General features: G+C 47.0%; 1 protein-coding gene across 1 annotated transcript in view; it reads right to left on the reverse strand.

The window, feature by feature from the left end:
- Nucleotides 1-21,591, reverse strand: part of VSTM4 (V-set and transmembrane domain containing 4) — an 81,419-nt gene that overhangs the window by 19,522 nt on the left and 40,306 nt on the right. Inside the window, exons 6-7 of the mRNA XM_004021659.6 lie at nucleotides 8,043-8,149; nucleotides 6,608-6,669 (exon numbers count right to left, since the gene is read on the reverse strand). Of these exons, the coding sequence (XP_004021708.5) occupies nucleotides 6,608-6,669; nucleotides 8,043-8,149 (169 nt within the window). The remainder of the gene's footprint in view (nucleotides 1-6,607; nucleotides 6,670-8,042; nucleotides 8,150-21,591) is intronic.

Raw genomic sequence — 21,591 nt, forward strand, 5'->3', positions numbered from 1 at the left:
AGGTCCATCTAGTCAAGGCTATTGTTTTTCCAGTGGTCATATATGGATGTGAGAGTTGGACTGTGAAGAAAGCTGAGCGCTGAAGAATTGATGCTTTTGAACTGTGGTGTTGGAGAAGACTCTTGAGAGTCCCTTGGACTGCAAGGAGATCCAACCAGTCCATTCTGAAGGAGATCAACCCTGGGATTTCTTTGGAAGGAATGATGCTAAAGCTGAAGCTCCAGTACTTTGGCCACCTCATGTGAAGAGTTGACTCATTGGAAAAGACTCTGATGCTGGGAGGGATTGGGGGCAGGAGGAGAAGGGGACAACAGAGGATGAGATGGCTGGATGACATCACGGACTGGATGGATGTGAGTCTGAGTGAACTCCGGGAGTTGGTGATGGACAGGGAGGCCTGCCGTGCTGCGATTCATGGGGTCGCAAAGAGTCAGACACGACTGAGTGACTGAACTGAACTGAACTGAAGGTATCTACCACATACAGCCTTCACAGTAAGAGAAACATAAAGGTCACTTTGTAAAAAGGCATGATGTGGTTCTAGTGAGGAAGAAAGTTGAGTCAGGCATGAGAAGTGCTGAGATACAGGTGAGGCCAGGTGCTGAAGGACCCCTCATGGGGTGGGGGTGCGGTCCTGAAGTCAGATGGATGGGGAGGCGGTGGGCACGGGGGCCAGCTATGGCCGGGGAGGAGGAAAGGACAAGCCAGGGGCCTGAGAAGTCACAGACAGCCTTCGGGCACCAATGGGCATGCGGATGGGGGAGAAGGCGCCTAGAGTTTGGACAGCGGGGATATCCTAGGTGGGGCAGGATTGGGGGAAGGTGATGAATTTTGTGTGCCTAAGTTTGGGAACATGAGGAGCCCCCTGGGGAATGTTTCATAAGCGGTCAGAAGAACCACTGTGGAATTGGCTTGAAGACTGAGATTAGGAAACCGACGCGCTGCACAGGTGGTTGTTGCACCTGTGAGTGCTGAGCCTCCCGGGCGACATGTTCAAGGAGAAGAGGACCCAGAGACAGGTGACACTCTGAGGAGGTGGAGGAGCGGAAGCCAGCCTCACCGTCTGGGGACAGGTGACAGCCGAGACGGAAAGCAGTCAGCTGGGGTGACGGCCGGCCACCCATGTTTACTCCCAGGGACAAGGGCATCAGTGCCTTGCGGGGTCAGGTAGAACAGATTAACTAAAACGTGCCATGAGAGTTGGCATTGGCAAGTCCCCGACATACAGAGGGCAGCACCAATGCCTAGGAGGGTCCAGATGAGTGAAGAAGTGGGGCAGGAGGAGCAGGAGGCCTCAGGAAAGAAAGTGGTGTGTGAGCTGCCTGCTGGAGGCGAGAGGCAGCCCTGTGGGAGGACGGGCCAGGCAGCAGGTGCAGGACGGAGCCCATGGGGCCAGCAGTGAGGGGACCTGGGCCGCACAGGGTGGCGGGTGGTGGAGTGGAGCGGAAGACCAGCGACGACAGCCGCCGCTCGCAGGAAGCCGCGCCTCATCCTGGAGGCAAGGGGGAACCACAGGAGTGTTTCAAGCAGGGAAATGACAGGGCTGGAGTTGTGTTTGCGAAGGACCCCCAGGCACTAGTGCAGGAGATGGATCCGAGGAGGAGGCAGGATACAAGAGACCCACTAGGAAACTTGCTGTAATCAAGCCCCTGATGCTCCTGACTTCCCCGTGTCTTCAGCCTTCTGCTCGCAAGGGATAGTTTCTCCTTAGAGAACAAGGGTAGTCTGATCTTTCTAGCTACAGAGTGCTACAGGCGAGTGCCTTGGTTCTAGAGAGAGGAAACAGAGGTGACCCACTGAGGGAGACTCAGTGAGGAGGCGTGACCCTGAGGCAGGAGCCCCCAGGCCTGCACCCTCTGTGAGTGGTTCTGGGGATGCTGCCAGCCCGACCCTCCAGCTCACAGTCCCAGTCTCGCCTCCCCATCACAGAGACTGTTTTCTCTTCCTCCACGAGGTCTCTGAATCAGTAAATGGCCTAGGGCAAGAAAAGGAAATCAAACGCACTCTGCTCCTTCTGAAACAAGGAGGTGACAACAGCCTTTTCTGGAAGTGTGCAAATTATCTCAGTGGGTTCAGGGATCCCAAGACCATGGGGAGGAAACAGGGGTCCCCTGAAGGCCGTGTCCATCCCCCCACCGCCAACTGGTGACAAGGCATGGCTTCATAAGCTAATTTTGAGAACAGGTTGTTGTGTTCGGTTCTTTTGTTAAAATAGGGGAAGGCAGTTTTGACACCTCAATTATAAACCGTCTAAAATGTCTTTCTCACCTCTTTTTTCTTCTTGAGTCCTATCAGTTTTTTCTTTCAAACCACTATTAGTCTCTGGTATATATACTTCTTGCAAAATGCCATGTTATCTTGGAAACATAAGAAAAGATGTTAAGCTTTGAGGATGAAAACGCAAGGACCCGGGCCTGTCACTTCTGCCTGGAGTCCGAGGGTCTGCTGAGAGTTGGCGTGTGTGGTTGAGATGAGGGAGATGGAGCCTGCAAAGCTCCTAACAGAGGAGCTGATACACAGTAAACGCTCAATAAACAGAGGTTCTCCCTTCTTGCCAATGAGTCAGTGGAGGCAGTGGGCAGGTTGCTTTCTTGGGGTGAGCATGTGTCAACATCACTCTGGAAAGAGGGGCTGGGGGGCTGGAGAGCTCTGTGGCCCCGACCACTCCAGGAAACACTGTGTTATGGACTCTGTGGCAAAATGCAGCAGTTATAGAACTAAACACCTTAACTGGTACCCGATCCCAAAGAAAAGATGTTGCTAAATTATTTTCTAAATTACCCACGAAGGCCTGTGTGAGTCAACAGGTAGCTATTGACTGTAGTTTCAGCTGCCATCAAGACTTATTGATCTGAGAGATAAATATCGACCAAATTGAGACTGAGGTCAATCCTGGCCTACTGGGAAAATAAATCTTAATATTAACCAAAACCTGTAGATGCTAGGCCTGGCATTTTTGACTCTAAGCTGCTGATCAGGCAGAGGTACACTCAAAGTCAGTTCTTTCCTTTACTGTGTATTGCTGCAGGTGCTCCAAATTGACTCATTTCTGGAAAATTTGCTTTAAAACATTTTAAGTCTTTTCATATCTTAAATGATCAAAGGACAGTAAAATTGGTATTTAATAACAGCATTATGGATATTTCCATAAAACAAAGAATCCATTCTGAACTGCATAAATGACTGCCCTGACTTACTTTCTGTGCAAATCAAGAAGGATCTCTGTCCCAGAGGAGCACACCAGCTCAAACAAACAAACAAAAAGTCCACAGCGTCAGGAAGGAGGTGGGAGGGGGGTTCAAGATGCAGGGGACACGTGTACACCTGTGGCCGATTCATGCTGATGCGTGGTAAAAACATCACAATATTGCGAAGTAATTATTCTCCAATTAAATTAATTGAAAAAGTAAAATTTGATGAAAAATGAAAAAAAAAAAAAACCCTCATGTGGGGCCAATTTAGATGTGAAGGGGGTTTTAACCACCCCTCCCAAAAAAGTCCACAACAAAGAAACGTGTGATTGGAGCCAGTTATTTTTGAAAATGCTATTGAATCTACTTCATTTATGAGTGGCCCCAAACTGCTGAAGGAGGCCGCACTGTGTCGCTGTGAACTAGAGAGCTGCCCATTCAAGGCTGCTGACATTGCTCCATCCGGGGGGAGCAGCCCTTTCTTCGTGAGAGATGCAATGCTACCTGCCGTGGGTTGTATGAACTCGCTTTCCTTAAGCAGAGTATTTGTGTGTCCCCACAGGCAAGTCTAGCAATGGGGGGACTTACTGTGAGAATTAAATACAATGACAGGCAAAAACGCACTTTTTCTTATATATCCCTGGCATGTATCAATGGAACGTCAATAAAGAGCAGTTTCTGTTTTCACAAGGGGTAAGAGATTAGAGTAGAAACAACAGGCCCTGAACAGCTTAGAATGTAAAATGGGGAGAATTTACAAAACTATAACCAGTCTTGAGGTTGTTGATAAATACATGGGTTAGGAATAAAAGATCTGGAAAAATGCACTTACACCTACACACACGTGCAGCGGCATGCACTGCTGGGAGACTAAGCTCAGACTATCGGGGGAGTCTGCTTCTCATGGGCAGGATGCAGGATGCTCTAAGAAAGTGGATCATTTCAGCCTCTGTGTTCAACTGAGTTTCCCAAAGTCCACTGAATGACCACAGATCTATTGAAATTAGCAAAACCTTTGCTGCTGTATTTGAGGACAAGACCAGTATAGTCAATAGAGCAGAAATGGTGAGGGATTTTTGATGACATGAACCAGATGGAATCACACTGCATGAAAACAGAACCCACAATTCATTGCAGGGAAAAGGAGGTTCTCTCTTAGAAAACAGAGAAGCCATCTTGTCCAGAGGAACAGCAGCTAACCTGGGCACAGAAGGGGTCAGGGGTAAGGCTGAGCCAGGAGAAGACGTCAGAGTCATGCACAGAGATTCAGGTTTCCCTCCGAGACAAAGCTTTGAATAAGCTGGTTAAAACCTTACGCTCTGGATTCAGAAGGACACAGGTGCTGACTGCAACCATCAAGCTCGCAACATTACAGATTTGAAAATCTTTGCTTGCCCTGAACTTGTGTAGATACATTATGCTTAGGAAGCTTTACTTTTACCTTTCACACTAATTAATGTTTTGTGTGGCGTGAAGTACCACATATATACAGTACCATATACAGAAAAGATAATCACCATATACGGAAAAGATACTCCCTTCTTCACTGCGCTGCAATGTCACTTCTGTCGTAGAATCAGGTGACAATACATATGCAGATAAGTTCGGGGCTCTTCGTTATCTTTTTTTGGTTCATATTTCTACTCTTGTGCTAATACCATTACTTGAAAGCGAAGTGAAAGTGTTAGCCGCTCAGTAGTGTCCAACTCTTTGTGACCCCACGGACCGCGGCCCGCCAGGCTCCTTCCTCTGTCCATGGAATTCTCCAGGCGAGAATACTGGCCTGGGTTGCCATGCCCTCCTCCAGGGCATCTTCCCGACCCAGGGATTGAACCTGGGTCTCCTGCACTGTAGGCAAATTCTTTACTGTCTGAGCCTCCAGGGAAGCCCAGTTACTTACTACAAGGCTCAGTTACTACGGTTTTAATGTAAATTTTGTGAACTGGCATATACAAACTCTCCACTTTTCTGTTTCTTTGCTTTGCCATTCATACACATTTCAGAATAAGCTTGTCCGTTTCTCCGCCCCCTCTCCCTCTCTCTGTCTGTCTCTCTCTCTCTCACACACAAATATACAACTGCTGAACAAAATCAGCAACAAAACGAAAAACAGTACAAGCACACACTTAAAAGAAATTAAGTCTCCACGTATGCACGCTGATGTAAAGAAGTTAGTGAATAAATCAACAAGAGAAGGGAGCCAGCTCTCGCTTGTAGAAGACTTTTAAGTAGTAAACAGAGGCGGGTTGAGGAAAACAGGAAATCACATTAACTCACCATAGTAATAAGTGCCGCAAGCAAAACCCACTGACGAACGCGCAAATGAGTAGATGGAAGTTCAAGGAAAAACAGACTATTTGCACGGGCTGGATGCATCTCCCCTAAAACACTATGACTGTGGTGGTTTTCATATGTGTCCAAGGTCTTTGATCTCCCTCCCTTCAAGAGGTGCAGCTTCACTCTCTTCCTCTCGAGTGTGACCGGGACTTAGTGACTGACTTCTAACAAATGGAGGATGTGGAGGAAAAAGGAGTAATTTTATATGAAGAAGTCTGGCAGACTCACCCTTACTAAGCGGTCAAGGTGAATGTCACAGCAGGTCCCCACCATGGGACGCAACGAGAAAGGCATATCCCTTCTGTGTTGCACTTCCCTCAAATCCATAACCTCATTTCTAACCATTAGAAAACCTCAGAGAAACCCCAATCAAGGGACATTCTAAAAAATGCAGCTACTACCCTTTAAAGTGTCAAGGCTGCAGAGCTGAGGCACTGGTCCTGACTGGAAGAGGTTAAGGAGGCAGGACCGTGACGTCCATGCGCTAGCCTGGATGGGATCCTGCACCAGAAAAAGAACACTCGTGGAAAAACTGCTGAAATCTGACCCGAATCTGGAGAGCAGTTAATGGTAATATACGCTGAGGCTAAATTCTTAGTTTTGACAAATACACCACGGCTTTGTGAGATGTTAACCTTAGGAAAAGCTGGGCGCGGAGTGGACAGGAACTTTCTGTATCATCTTTCTAGCACTTCTGAAAATCTAAAAAGTACTTCAAATGAAAAGTACAACATATATTCTGGAAGGTTCTTCCGCAGTCTCTTCAGAGTGGTTATCAAGACAAATTTATACCAGCTGGTCCACTTTATATTTCATTCATTCCAGAGTGTGATTTTTTTCCTTCTTTTCAAAAAGGAGCATGGATGATAAAAAGCAATCCCATATGTATTTTTTAAAAGCCACTCTGGGAACTAGGAATGGAGAAAAATTGGCTCAAAAGCTGACCCAAGAAGAGAGAACGGCTTTGCTTGGGGACAAAGCACCAAGAACTTGGAGCATGTTTTGAGTTAATCAAGGTGCTCCTTGGAACGGAGTGCATTTGGGCCTTGGGGGACAGCACAGAGAACGTGGTTACTCACCAGGGTGACTTTCCTTTGTGGCTTTAACAGCTTCGGTTTATGGAACGTGGTGGCGATGGGAGCTGTAGGAACACATCAAGGGTTTAGTGTGCAGCTCCTCCCAGGACCCTTAGAGTCCACACACCATGAGCACCACAGACACAGAGTCTTCTGGGCCCCTTCCTGCCTTCGTGGAAGAACTTTAGTTTCTGATCCAGGTAACAGCTGGACTGCTGCCCTTTGGGGAATGGTGGTCCCCTCCTAGCCTTTGGACATGTCATCCTCTCTCCTCAACAAGGTCGACAAAACACCACCAGCTACAAAGAGGTCAGATGTGCAGGTGAGAACCAAGTACCCTTGGTTAAGGCTGAGGCTGGAACTTTCTCTAGGGCTTCCTCCTAGCTGCACACTAACCCTGACAGTGGTGACCTTTGACCCTCACAGCCACCCTGTGAGGTCATTAGGGAAGGTCTTATTGTCCCCATTTAATGGAGGAGCAAACCGAGGCTCTTCCTACAATGTCATGTAACTGACTAGTATTTAAATGATTTGGGACTTGAACCCAAAGTCAGGCTCTGCCACGTGGTTCTCTGAGTCTCACTTTCGTCTTTCGTTAGGGCACTGACCACCCTGATAGAATGAGACTCCACGTCAGTACACTGCCCAGCCCAGAGCAGGGACCCCCTTCCCTCCCAGACCCACCCGTGTCATGCCTCCCAGGAGGCCCGTGCCTCCCAGCCTCTCTGTCCACTGATGTATGTTCAGACTCAGCACCACTGCCTTCTGTCACAGGGCTCAATGGGCGCTTAGGGGACACCCTAGAGAGCCCCAGCTGAGGAATACAATGGATCTTGTCTTGCTATTAAATTATTCACTGGGGCAACCCTTGTACTCCCAACTCTATATCAAAACCTTTGAGGTATGACCTAAATTAGCCACCGTTATTTTCAGAACTATTTAAAGACACCTGTAGTTCTTGCCTCAGGAAATGCCCATCTCCCTCATTTGTGCTGCTCCATCATGATTCCTTGGAATCAAGGAATAACCCTCGTTTTATCCCTAGAACAAATCCAAACTACATTGCTCACCTGGTTTTTATCCTTAGAAAAATCAGATAAACGTTTTCCCTTAAATGAACAGACACCCTTTTGCCCCATCCTGCTTTGCGCAGATCACATTAGTAGTTCAGAAGGAAGTACACTTTGGAACAGTCTGTAGAGGCTGACCCCCCACTACAACCCCCGCAGCTCCCTGCTAAAGCCATGTGTGGCCAGCGGTGCCACCCCCCACCAGCCCACCTCAGGGACAGGGCTCAGATATGATGAGAATCTAGGTGGAGTTTTCCAGGCCATACAGTCAGGACTGCCACACCCCTATCTGTCCATCTCCCGCCCTAAACTCACATCAGGCCCCAGGTGCTGCGCTCACACGCGGTGACCGCTGGCTAGCTCCCTACCTTTGGCAGGAACTGCGGGAGGGACGTCAGCCTTCTCCTTCCGCCTCTTGCCCTCCTTGGGCTGCAGTGGAGCCAAGCTGGTCACGCTCGTGACCGTCTCCCCCGAGCTGTAGAAGGAAAAGGCCCAGGTGAAGGCAAAGGCAGGTTTGTTCCAAGCAGCAGCTTCTGAGAACCCAGACAGACCTATGTAAGGCAGGAGCTTTTTAGAGCTGAAATGAGATGGCTCTGGCTTATCTCCAGGGATGCTTGGTACTGACCCTTGGCTAAGGATGATGAGACGAGCTAGTTAGGACTGTGTGATGTGTAAAGTTCCAAAATCTCTGGAGAGACCTGGGGCCAGCTTGCTTACATTGTTCGGGGATGTATAGATTAGTGGTTCACATGTAGTTAATGGGTCTACTCAGTCTGGCTATATCACCAGTAGGGTGTTCAGATAGCACTAAAAACTTCTCCTTGAGCTCCCCTAACACCAGCATGCCTTGCACATGCCTTTGTGGTTCACGATCCAGAGACAGAGCAGCCCCTGGGCCAGTGAGAAAGGACCCTAGGGAACTGCAGCTGGGACCCCCGGGGCCACTGTGATTGGCCATATCCTCCCGCTGCACTGTCACCTATAAGGCAGAGCCGGAAATGATCCTCAGGAGTGTGGTGAGTGCTTTCACTTATCTGGGTGGCTACTTATATAGTCACTGTAGTATCATATTCTATGTGTTATCCATTATAACCCAAAGTAATGGGTAAGCCTTATATTACAGGTAAGAATACCAAGACTCAGAGATGCCAAGTGGCTTGCCCTAAGCCACAGTTTGTAAGCGCACAACACAGAAACTCCAAGCCCAGACTGGCCGGACGTGAGACCGCCTGCCAGGGCCACCGGCGTGACAGAGCGCACACACTTCCTTGAACGGCCATCAGTCTCCTTTCAGGTGCATCCTATTGGCCTCAACAGCCCAGAGGAGCGTGCCTCTCCTGTCCTCAGACACACAATCGGCCAGGCAAGTACAGTTACCGAGAGAGGCTATCTCCATGATACACAGGACGTCTAGAAATCCATTAAAATATGACCCAATAACCAAAATGAACGAAGGCGGTAAACAGTTTTCACCCAAAAGGAAAGGCTCATACCTAGGAAAACGTGCTAAAACTTCCTCAAGAAAGAGGAATCCAAATAAAAACGTACTGCACTTCCTTTCTGCACACATCAGAATGGCAACAGTCAGACTTAAGGCAAAACACTCTTTTGGCAAGGGTGTGAGGAGTCAGGCACTCAGAAGTATTGGGGGTACAAGTGGAAACCCTTCCTGATGCAGAGTAATTCAGCAATCAGGATCACAGGGCTATCAGAATTAGAAAGGTTTATACTCTATGACCTGGCAGTTTCACTTCTGGGAATTGATTCTGTGGGTATTCTTGCATGGGTACAATAGGTCCATATAAGTCATTATCGTGCTATTCGTAACAGCAATAGATTAGAAACAACCCAACTGTCCACCAGCACGGGACTGGGGAAGGGAATTATGGCGAATCCATAAACGCACACAGAGGGTCCTTTGAAACTGGAATGAGGAAGCTATTTATACCAGGATAAGGAAAGACCCACTGTTAAGTGCAAAGGCTAGGTGTTGGACAATGTGTAAAATGTGCCACTTTTTGTATTAAAAAAAGGAGAAAATGATATATATTAGTATTTATGTACACAAGCATAGAGAAACTTTGGAAATATTCATTAGAGAATTTTAAAAGTATTCCTTAGAATGTGGGTGCTGAGGAACTAAAGAGATAGAAGACTGGACAGGGAGAATTATCACTGCACATATATTTTTAAAATTAATTATTTAACTTTTAAATTTAAATTACTAAACCATGTGATTGTATAGGGGCTTCCCAGGTGGCGCTAGTGGTAAAGAACCCCCCCCCCCCCCGACAATGCAGGAGACATAAGAGATGCGGGTTTGATCCCTGGGTCGGGAAGATCCCCTGGAGGAGGGCTTGGCATCCCACTCCAGTATTCTTGCCTGGAGAATCCCATGGACAGAGGAGCCAGGTGAGCTACAGTTCATAGGGTTGCAAAGAGTCAGACACAACTGAAGCGACTTAGCATGCACACATGTGACAGAATAATCTTTGAAAAACAGTAAATTAAACACAAATACCTATCTAAATATGTATACATTTAATAAAAGAAAATAGGCTATTTTAATACAGTCCTACAATGGCACCCCACTCCAGTACTCTTGCCTCGAAAACTCCATGGACTCCTGGTAGGCTGCAGTCCATGGGGTCGCTAAGAGTTGGACATGACCGAGCGACTTCACTTTCACTTTTCCCTTTCATGCACTGGAGAAGAACATGGCGACCCACTCCAGTGTTCTTGCCTGGAGAATCCCAGGGACGGGGGAGCCTGATGGGCTGCCATCTATGGGGTCACACGGAGTCGGACACGACTGAAGCGACTTAGCAGCAGCAGCAGAGTTTTAAAATAACAAAGACTGAGTCACACAGTGACTAGCGGTGAAATTTCTAAGAACATAGATCACACCAAGAGTCCCCAAAGACAGCTTATTTTTATCGGGCAGAAACTCTAACTGGCCATGACTTTAAGGATAAGGTCAACTGTGTAAATTCACAAATAGCCAAAAGGAATGTGTGTTTACAAAACCCTGGCCACTAAGAGGGAAAAAGGGATCAGAAACCCTCGGGATTGTTTAAATACACAACCACACGTACAGCTTGATTTCCTAGCATCTTAACCTCTTGAAATGGTTTTTTTTTTCTTTCCATTATAAATTAATGCATGTTCATGTTTTAAAATGGTAATTACAGACATGAAAACAAAAACAATAAGTCTGTCGTAACCTTTGTAAATATTTCCAGTCTTTTCCCTCTTCTGTGTTTTATTTCTTTTTTTGAGCAGTTCTGTGTTCACAACAAAACCGAGCAAAAGGTACAGAGATTTCAGACAGACCACTGCCCAGCCACATCATGAACTTCTTCCACCAGAAGGGTGTATTTGCGATAATTAATGAAACTACTTTGACACATCATTATCACCCAAAGGTCACTGTTTAATTAGGGTTCACTCTTGGTGGTGTACATCCTATGGGTTTGGACAAATTTATAGTGTATCCATTCCTAGAGTAAGGTACAGAATAGTTTCCACGCCCCCAGATTCCTCTGTGCTCCACCTAGTCATCCCTCTCCCCCATCTCTGGCAGCCACTGTTTACTGTCTCCATAGCTTTGCCTTTTCCAGAACACCATACATTGTCTGAACCTTTTCAGACTGGCTTCACTCACTTAGAAATACGCATTTAAGTTTTCTCCATGTCTTTTCATAGCTTGATAGCTCATCTCTCTTTAATGTCAACTAATATTCCATTGTCTGAATGTACCAGAGTTTATTTATTCATTCATCTACTGAAGGACATCTTTGTTGCTCCCAAGTTTTGGAGATTATGAATAAACAGCTGCTAGCAACATCCATGGGCAAGCTGGGATTTAAATTTCAACTCTTCCCTAGCTCTTGTACATTGTTTTTAAAAAAATAAAACTGTATTACAATTTTGCATCCTTCTTTTTACTTAATCTACATTTTCCAAATTGATATAACCTCCTACTATTCTGATGACAAGACATACTGCAGTTTACTTAGCCTTTCCCCAGCATCTAAACATGTTTCCCAATTTGATATATGAATAACATTGCTATAAACATATTTGTGCATAATGGTTTTCCATTCTTAGACTTTTGTTTTTTGAATTCTTAGAAGTATTAGTTCAGAAAAAAAGGGTCATTTTAAAGGCTATTCGATACCCACTGTCAAAATGATTTCTGACAAGTCAGTACTATTTTATAGCCACTTGGTCAATGGGTAAGCATATTTATGTTTTCATCCTTTTTAACACCAGATTTATCAGTTAAAAAAATTTCTCTCATTTAATAAAGAAAAATGTGATATCTCCTTTTATTTGTATTTATCAGTCTACCCTACGCAAGGCACTGTGAAAAGTACCTGACAGCCATAACCTCTGACCCTCCTAGATGGGAAAACGAAGCCTCAGAGGGGTCAAGGCAGGCGCACTGGGATCTCAACCAGTTCCATCTGCCTCCAGGCCCTGAAGCAAGGACTCTGGGCCCAGCCCAGACAACAGAGAACAAGAAAACTAGGGCAGGAAGAAGGTCGATAGAGCCAGATCCAGAAAGGCTGCTCTGGGCTTAAACCAGCTTCCTAAAGAGAAGGTAGCAGAAGGCGTCATCAGCATTTCACTGCATTTCCAGTCTATACTAAACGCAGCTGCTGAGAGCTCTGTCCTGGTAAGAGAGGCAGGACTGAGTGCCAGGGTCTGTAGGGGGCTGTGGGTCACGACAGCTATGTTAGCAACTCACTGTCATTTGCAGTTACGGGCCCCCCCTCACCAAGGTCAACTGCCATCGATAAAGGCCAAGGACTAGTGTAAATAAGGTGAGTTTCTTGACATTTGGCTAGAGGTTTCTGAAAGCGCTCCATAGGCTTCCACTACCACACAAGGTCATCCACAGTCCATGCCAGGAGCTCTGTACAGCCTGGAGAACTTCACTCTCAAGGTGGAAGAATGGTGCTTCCCTTGAAGAGACTTTTTCTCATAAATACATCACACTATGTCAAACACACAGAACTACCTCTGGAAAGTAGAAGCACTAAATGGGTGTCGCCTATGACTGTCTTACCAGCATCGGTATCATCATTATTATGGAATCTGCTCTCCTTGAACAGGGAGCTGGCTGCACTTGGCAGAGTTCTCAGAAATCTGCACCAGGGTGGGAGCGCGTGCAAAGGACCTGCAGACCCTGGGGCTCCTGATGCATCGCTTTCTGCATACGACCTTCTTGCATGCATTTTGCGAAGAGCATCAGGATAAGAGCTGCTCCTTTGTGAGGTAATCGCCAAGGCACCTTCCTGTCCACTGCCTCCCCGTGGCCTTTCATCATAAATGGTTTACATCACCTCAGAGGTTCTGCTGGTCTTGTCATGAGAGCTCGTCCTTTGCAGTCCCTGCCAGTTCTCATGGAGTCTGCACACTGGCTTAGGTTTAGTTTGTAAGTTTAAGATCTCTGAACGCCGACTGGTAAGACTGGGAGGTGCTTCCTTAATATTCAGTGGTTCCATGCAGTGTTGGCCTTGGGTCATGAAAATAATGGCAAAAAGAGATCCCTGGGGTTATCTGCCCAGCATCCACTCACTGCCTTCTGCAGCTGAAGGGACCCGTTTGGGTGGCACTGACCCCCAACCCCTGCTCAGCACAACCTCACGCTCTGGCCATAGAGCACGGTTCAGGTTGGTCCCACAGCGGTGACTGCAATTGTGTTTGCTTCCTGGGGAAGCAAGATGAGTCCTCCATGAGGCCTGGGTGAAGGCTCCTGAGCCACCTCTCCTTTCCTGGGAGGAGCAGGACTGGCTGGAGTCGCATCAAAACCTGGAGCCAGCACTGCCTGGAGGGAGACTGGGGACAGAAGTCACGGCCCCGAGGGCCCAGTGTCCCCTGGTGGAGGCTCACACCCTGCAGCACCCCGGCCAGGAGCCAGCCGAGCCTTCTCCTGGGTAGGACCATCTGCGCTTGCAATCCAAAGGTCTGTAAATAGTATAGAGGGCTAGCTATTCATCTACGAGTTGGCACTTTTATTCATGCTCTTAGTCTGGGGAGATTAATTTGTACCTAGCAGGCTTTTTATGAGGATTAGAAATAAACCCCATCAAGTGTTCAGGCACAGAGGTACACGGGCACTTGATGAGTAATTATGAGGAATTAGTCCACAGCCGGTATTATCTCATTAAACCCTGATGACAACCCTGAGCTACAGGATGAAGGCAAGCTGATGCCCATTTGGTGGAGAGTGACCTAGTCCCACAGAAGCTGAGAGACTGCTCCCACACCACCACATAGCAGGTGGCACAGTTCCAGCTGATGCCAAAACCAGGTGGAGGCCTTTCGTGTTATTCCAGGAATAACCAGATCCCATCACCACGGCCGTCTTCCCCTTGCCTGCCTCTGCCTGGGGCTCTGAAAGGAGGGAGGTGAGCCTGAGCCCCCGGGTGGGCCAGGATAAGACAGCACAGCGATGTCCTCAGGGATGCAGGAGCGAGACCAGGAGACACACACCGGGAGCCTGTCGTCCCAGCCCTCACCCCCTGGCCTGCTCAGCTGAATGTGGTCACAAGGGAAGACACCTACAAATCAATGCCTATGACCGGAGCTCACTGGACTTTCCAAAGTCGGGACGAGGCAGAGCCGCTGCAGTCATCTCCAGCCAAGCCCCTTCCGCTTCCCTTCCATCGCCCTGCAGCACCCGCTTCTCGTCCATTTCTGTGACTGCCAATACCAGCGCTCTCACAGTCAGACCCAAGCCCCGCAGGACGCCTGGGCCAACGTGTGAGCCTCAGAGCCAGGTGGCCTGGGCTGGTAGCCCTACTGTTCCTGTTCTCACTGGTCAGGAGACCTCACCAACATCCACACTCTTTTGGGACTGGTTTCCCAACTGTAGGATGGGGATAATCACAGCAGCCACTCACGGGGTTGTTGTAAGGCCAGAAGAAGATGGTGTGTGTCCCGTGCTTAGCACTGTGCCAGGCATATAATAAATGAGGCTTTGTCATTACTTTTAATATGATGACTGGCATCCTCTGCAATCTGCCCTGCCACCACCTCCAGCCTCACCTGCCTGCTGTTCTGCCCTGAATCTCCAAGATCCCTCACCCAGTGGGCGAAACCCCTTCCCCAGCCGTGTTCTTCCCGCCCCACTTCTATGTGCTGCTGCCCCCATCTCTCTTCTCCTGGAATGCTCTAACTCAACCTCCAAGACCCAGTCCAGACCTCAGCCCCAGGAGACCCTGAGACAGGCTTGGGAGTGCCCCCGCTGAGTGCCCGCGACGGCGCTGTGGCCACGGCTCAGCCACCACCTGGTTCCTCTGGGTCTCCCAGACCTCAAGGCGTGGACTGGTGTTATTTCACACTCATTCAAAGGGCCTTACAAGCCTACAGAAGAGACACTCATAAGTACTGACTGAATAATAACAGGACTATTTGCACAGAGCTCACCACTTACCTGCTGGAAGCACTTTATACAGACCAGCTCTTGAAATCCTCCCAACTCCTTACCTTCTAGAGCTATGATTGCCCTCATTTTATCAGAGAGGTTGAAAAATTAGCCAAAGGCACACAGCAGTCTATGGCAGAGCTGGCATGTGGACTGAGGGAGCCTGGCCACAGAATCTCTAACCATCACAGCAGACGGCCCTTCGCAGAAGGAACAAATGTTCTATAACACTGCTCCTATTCACTAGGCTTCAGCTGGCTGCAATACACACGAAGCAACTAGTCACATACCCCAGTTTGGAGCACATGTCTTTACATTCTCTTTGAAATCACATCTCTGCCTTCTCTCCAAGACCCTAAACAAATCACTTAGTAATCCCAAACTTCGATTGTAAAGTATGTTTTAAAATGTTTATAAAATTCTGATGTTTCAGAAAAGACTGAAAAATGCTTTAACCTAAGCTCATAAAACATAGTAAAGCTGTGCCTATAATTTATCCAACATGTAAAGAGTCTGTTGACCTGACTGTCCATCCTTGAGAAAGTGTTTGCACCGGAAAACATGAAGAAAGCTTGGACGACTTCAGCTGTAACTGTTATCGACACAGATAACATAACGCCCACCTTAATTTCTCCCTCTTGGAGATACTTTATTATCTCAAGTGCATAAGATGAGTTCAAGCAAAAGGTCAGGAAATGTGCTGGCTGGGAACTGCCTTTTTGTGCCCCGTCCGCCCTCTTGACAGCTTGACTGAACTTGAAGAGAGGCCCCTGAGTGCGCCGAGGAGGAGTCACGGTGTGGGAGCTGCTGCCGCCACTGCCGCTAAGTCGCTTCAGTCATGTCCGACTCTGCGCGACCCCATAGACGGCAGCCCACCAGGCTCCTCCGCCCAAGGGACTTTCCAGCCAAGAGTGGGAGCACATCACACATCCAGGAAATCGGTGGCCTTGCATTTCCAATCCGATTTTCTGGAGCTTTGGGGTACAGGTGCACAGTTGTCTGCTGAGCTGCTCTCCAGATAGCTGAAATCTTGCAGCGCCCCGAGATGCTCTCTAAGGCCCAAGTGTCTGCTCTGGGAGAGGATGATCCGCCGTGGGAAAGGAACAGTCCTCCAGCTCTGCAGGTCAAGGCCGCCCTCCCAGGAGACAGCAGTTTCCGACTTCAGGGCCAGCACACAGGAAGATGAAACTTGTTTTCCTCCTGTTTGAACTTCTCTCAAAAAGTCAAGGAATCCCCTAGCGTCCCCACGTTCGGCCCCAGTCACTTGGCAAGGCCTCGCTCTCGGGGACCACAGCCTCAGGGCCAGCACGCGGCCACTTCCTGAAGGCCCCTCCCCTGCCTGCGCTCTCTGCCCATTCTCCCTTAGGAGGAAGTGGCCAGAGGACAAAGACAGACATTCACCCCAGTCATGGCTTGAGGGGCCCAGGGCCCGCTGCCATAGCACTGATTATGGAGCCCAGTGGTGGGAGCTCCCTGGCACAACAGGGACAGGAAAAAGAAACGCCTGGGCTATAGCGGCAGAGCACAATTCAGGTCAAGGCCAGTCAAAACGGCAAGGGCTGACCAGTTCACAGGAGAGGCCCCGTGGCAGAGCACAGCCTGCACTAAGCAAATCAGCATGAGGTTCTTTACAGAAAGCTGAGTGCAAGCCAGGAGGGCGCCCAGGTTTAAGAGGGCAGACCCAGTCCCTGCAGGGTCCTGGGGTACAGTGAGAGAGGCAGGTTTTCCAGAGGCAGATCTGTGGGCTGGCCCAACAGGAGACAGGTCGCGGGACAAGCTTAGCTCAGGCACCGTCTCGCTGACGGCACCAGCGGGTCAAGGCGGCAGCATTTAAGCGGGACTTTGTGCTCATCTCTGACCTCTGGCTTTGCAGGACTGAGGGAAGACCAAGCTCTAATGCCCACGGGGCTGGGGTGACACTCTCACTGTACTTATAACATCAGCACCAGCTCAGAATAGATGCAACTGAGGGGAAATGAGGCAAGGGAAGGAAGCAGACTCCCGCATCGCTTGCTAAGGATTTAAGGCCAGACACTAGATGCAAGTTCTGAGAAACACTGGCAGGCTGACCTCTCCACAGCCTATGGCGTCCCCCGAGCCATAACCTCTTCCAGTGTCTGAAATGCCAATACTGGAGCCTTTTCAGGGCATATGCTTAAGAAAAAAATTTTCCTGAGGCATAATTTCAGTTCAGTTCAGCTGCTCAGTCGTGTCCAACTCTTTGCGACCCCATGAATCATAGCTTGCCAGGCCTCCCTGTTCAGCACCATCTCCCGGAGTTCACTCAGACTCACATCCATCGAGTCCGTGATGCCATCCAGCCATCTCATCCTCAGTCGTCCCCTTCTCCTCCTGCCCCCAATCCCTCCCAGCATCAGAGTCTTTTCCAATGAGTCAACTCTTCGCATGAGGTGGCCAAAGTACTGGAGTTTCAGCTTTAGCATCATTCCTTCCAAAGAAATCCCAGGGCTGATCTCCTTTAGAATGGACTGGTTGGATCTCCTTGCAGTCCAAGGGACTCTCAAGAGTCTTCTCCAACACCACAGTTCAAAAGCATCAATTCTTCAGCGCTCAGCCTTCTTCACAGTCCAACTCTCACATCCACACATGACCACAGGAAAAACCATAGCCTTGACTAGACGGACCTTAGTCGGCAAAGTAATGTCTCTGGTTTCGAATATGCTATCTAGGTTGGTCATAACTTTTCTTCCAAGGAGTAAGCGTCTTTTAATTTCATGGCTGCAGTCACCATCTGCAGTGATTTTGGAGCCCCCCAAAATAAAGTCTGACACTGTTTCCACTCTTTCTCCATCTATTTCCCATGGAGTGATGGGACCGGATGCCATGATCTTTGTTTTCTGAATGTTGAGCTTTAAGCCAACTTTTTCACTCTCCTCTTTCACTTTCATCAAGAGGCTTTTGAGTTCCTCTTCACTTTCTGCCATAAGGGTGGTGTCATCTGCATATGTGAGGTTCTTGATATTTCTCCCGGCAGTCTTGATTCCAGCTTGTGTTTCTTCCAGTCCAGCATTTCTCATGATGTACTCTGCATAGAAGTTAAATAAGCAGGGTGACAATATACAGCCTTGACATACTCCTTTTCCTGGAACCAGTCTGTTGTTCCATGTCCAGTTCTAACTGTTGCTTCCTGACCTGCATACAGATTTCTCAAGAGGCAGGTCAGGTGGTCTGGTATTCCCATCTCTTTCAGAATTTTCCACAGTTTATTGCGATCCACACAGTCAAAGGCTTTGGCATAGTCAATAAAGCAGAAATAGATGTTTTTCTGGAACTCTCTTGCTTTTTCCATGATCCAGCGGATGTTGGCAATTTGATCTCTGGTTTCTCTGCCTTTTCTAAAACCAGCTTGAACATCAGGGAGTTCACGGTTCACATATTGCTGAAGCCTGGCTTGGAGAATTTTGAGCATTACTTTACTAGCGTGTGAGATGAGTGCAATTGTGCAGTAGTTTGAGCATTCTTTGGCATTGCCTTTCTTTGGGATTGGAATGAAAACTGACCTTTTCCAGTCCTGTGGCCACTGCTGAGTTTTCCAAATGTGCTGGCATATTGAGTGCAGCACTTTCACAGTATCATCTTTCAGGATTTGAAACAGCTCCACTGGAACTCCATCACCTCCACTAGCTTTGTTCATAGTGATGCTTTCTAAGGCCCACTTGTGGCATAATTTACTCCCCATAAAATTCCCTGATCATAAGCATACGATTCAATAATTTCAGTAGATTTATTAAGTTGTACAACCATTGCCTCAATACAGGTTTAGAACATCTCTGTCACTCTACAAAAGTTCCCTCTTGCCAAATAAATAATAGTGAATATGGCTGAGTCTATGTCTACTGTTTTAAGAAATCACCGCACTGTCTTTCCAAAGTGGCTACACCATTGTACATGCTCCCCAGCAATATGCAGCCACACCACATCCTGGCCAGCATCTGACACCGCCTTTTTTACTGCAGCATTGCAGTGGGCATTTGGCGGCATGGCATTGTGGTTTTAATCACACTTGTTTGATACTAATGATATGCAGCACATTTTCATGAGCTTGTTAGCCATTTACATACCTTCTTTAGGGAACTATCTATTCAAATCTTTTTGCTCATTTTTAAAATTGAGGTACAGTTGCTGTACGATCCTAACCAAGTTTCAGGTATACAACATAGTGATACACATTTTTTAAGGTTATATCCCATTTATGCTTATTATAAAATATTTGGGAAAAACACTGGTTGTATCCCCTGTGTTGTTCCACATATCCTTGCGGTACACCTATTTTATACAAAACAGTTTGTGCCTTTTAACCCTTTACCCCTATCTTGCCCCTCCTCCTTCCCTCTCCACACTGACTACCACGTTTGGTCTCTGTATCTGTGAATGTACTCCTTTTCATTACTATTATATTTACTAGTTTTTTAGTGTTTTGCTAACAATTTAATTTCTTGACTTATTACAGGTTATTCAGATTATGCTGCTGCTGCTGCTGCTAAGTCGCTTCAGTCGTGTCCGACTCTGTGTGACCCCAGAGATGGCAGCCCACCAGGCTCCCCCATCCCTGGGATTCTTCAGGCAAGAACACTGGAGCGGGTTGCCATTTCCTACTCCAGTGCATGAAAGTGAGAAATGAAAGTGAAGTCACTCAGTCATATCTGACTCCCAGCAGCCCCATGGACTGCAGCCCACCAGGCTCCTCCATCCATGGGATTTTCCAGGCAAGAATACTGGAATGGAGTGCCATTGCCTTCTCTGTATTCAGATTATAGCTTTATTTTTAAATCAGTTTTGGAAAATTTTTGTTTTTCTAGGAATTTTTCCATTTCATCTATATTGTCTAACTTGTTAGAATACATTTGGATTATAAGTATTATAACCTTTTAATTTTTATAGGGTTTGTAGGAACTCCTTTTTTCCTTCCTAATTTTGGTAATTGGTTTTCTTCTTTCTTTTTTATTTTCGTGGACAATCTAACTTAAGGTTTGTCGGGTCCACTGACCTTTACAAAGAACCAACTCTGATTTCACTGATACTTCTCTCTGTGTATGCGTGTGCGTGCGCGCTCGCGTGAATGCGTTTTCCATGCTCTTGATTTCTGTACTAATCTCTACTATGTTCTTTCTTCTTCTTACTTCAGATTTCACTCACACTTCTTTTTCTAGTTTCTTATGGTGAAAGCTTAACGCACTGACTTTAGACCTTTCTTCTTGTCTGATCTCGGCACCTAAGGGCCATAAATTCTTATGTGAGCGCTGCTCTAGCTGCATCCTATGAGTTTTGATATGCTGTGTTTTCATTTTTATTTAATTCAAAATATTTTCTAATTTCTCTTTTGACTTCTTCTTTGACCCACACAGTATTTAAAAGTATGTTGTTTGAACTTTCAAAACATTGAGGAATTTCCCAGATTTCTTTCTGTCACGAATTTTTATTTAATTCTGTTGTGGTCAGAGGACAGACTTGGTATGATTTCTTACATAAATAAAATACCCAATTTTATAAAGATATGTTTTATGACCTAGTATATGGTCTATCCTAGAGAATGTTCCTAATACACTTGAGAAGAATATATTATGCAATCACTGGGCAAATCATTCTTACTTGTCAGGTAAAATTGCTTCATCTTCTGTGTCCTGGTTGATTTTCTGCCTAGGTACTCTATCAATTACTGAGAGTGGAGCATTGGCACTTCCAGCTGTTGCTCTAGAATAATTGAAAATCTTTCAATTTTCCGTTTTTTGCTTTCCGTATGTTGAGGCTCTGTAGCTAGGCCCAGGCAATGTGTCATATCATCCTGATGAGTTCATCTTTTATAATTAAAAAAACTTCTTTCTTCGTCTTTAGTAATATTTCTTGTCTTACAGGATATCTTATTTGATATTAACTACCACCTCTCTTGTTACTGTTTGTATAGAAAAATGTGCTGCTTCTTTCTGCCCTCCACAGATTTAGATGAAAAAATGCACTGTCATTCAAGTCTGTGTTTCCCTGTAGGTAATAAATTGTTTCTCTTTGGTTGTGTTTAAGATTTTTTTCTTTGCCTTTGTCTCTCATAATTTTCTTCTTACTACCTTTCAGAGTCCTCCTTTGTTGGTCTCTTATATTATTTCCAGAATCGATAGTTATGCTTATTGGCAGGGAGGAAGAGCAGGGAGAAATTGATCTTACTCATCCTGTCTGGGAAAAAAGTCTCAAATTTCTAAATACTCTCGAGTTTGCAATGTCTACTATAACGATTGTCACCTGCAAGGTGTGTCCCATCCACTAAGAGGCTGGCCTCTTGGCACAGCCGTCACTAATGTACACGTTCTGTAGAGTAGGCACAGGACAGGTAGGCATTGGTGGAAGGGGTCAGGAGTGTTTGTGGTCAGAAGGCATCAAGGCGGTTCAGTCCATCTGCCAGGCCCTTCCCACACCGGGCAGCAGGCGCCAAGCCTCCTCCAGCAGGCACACTGGGCCAGCATGAGTCA

This window comes from Ovis aries, chromosome 25, assembly GCF_016772045.2.
Source record: "Ovis aries strain OAR_USU_Benz2616 breed Rambouillet chromosome 25, ARS-UI_Ramb_v3.0, whole genome shotgun sequence".
NCBI lineage: Eukaryota > Metazoa > Chordata > Mammalia > Artiodactyla > Bovidae > Ovis > Ovis aries.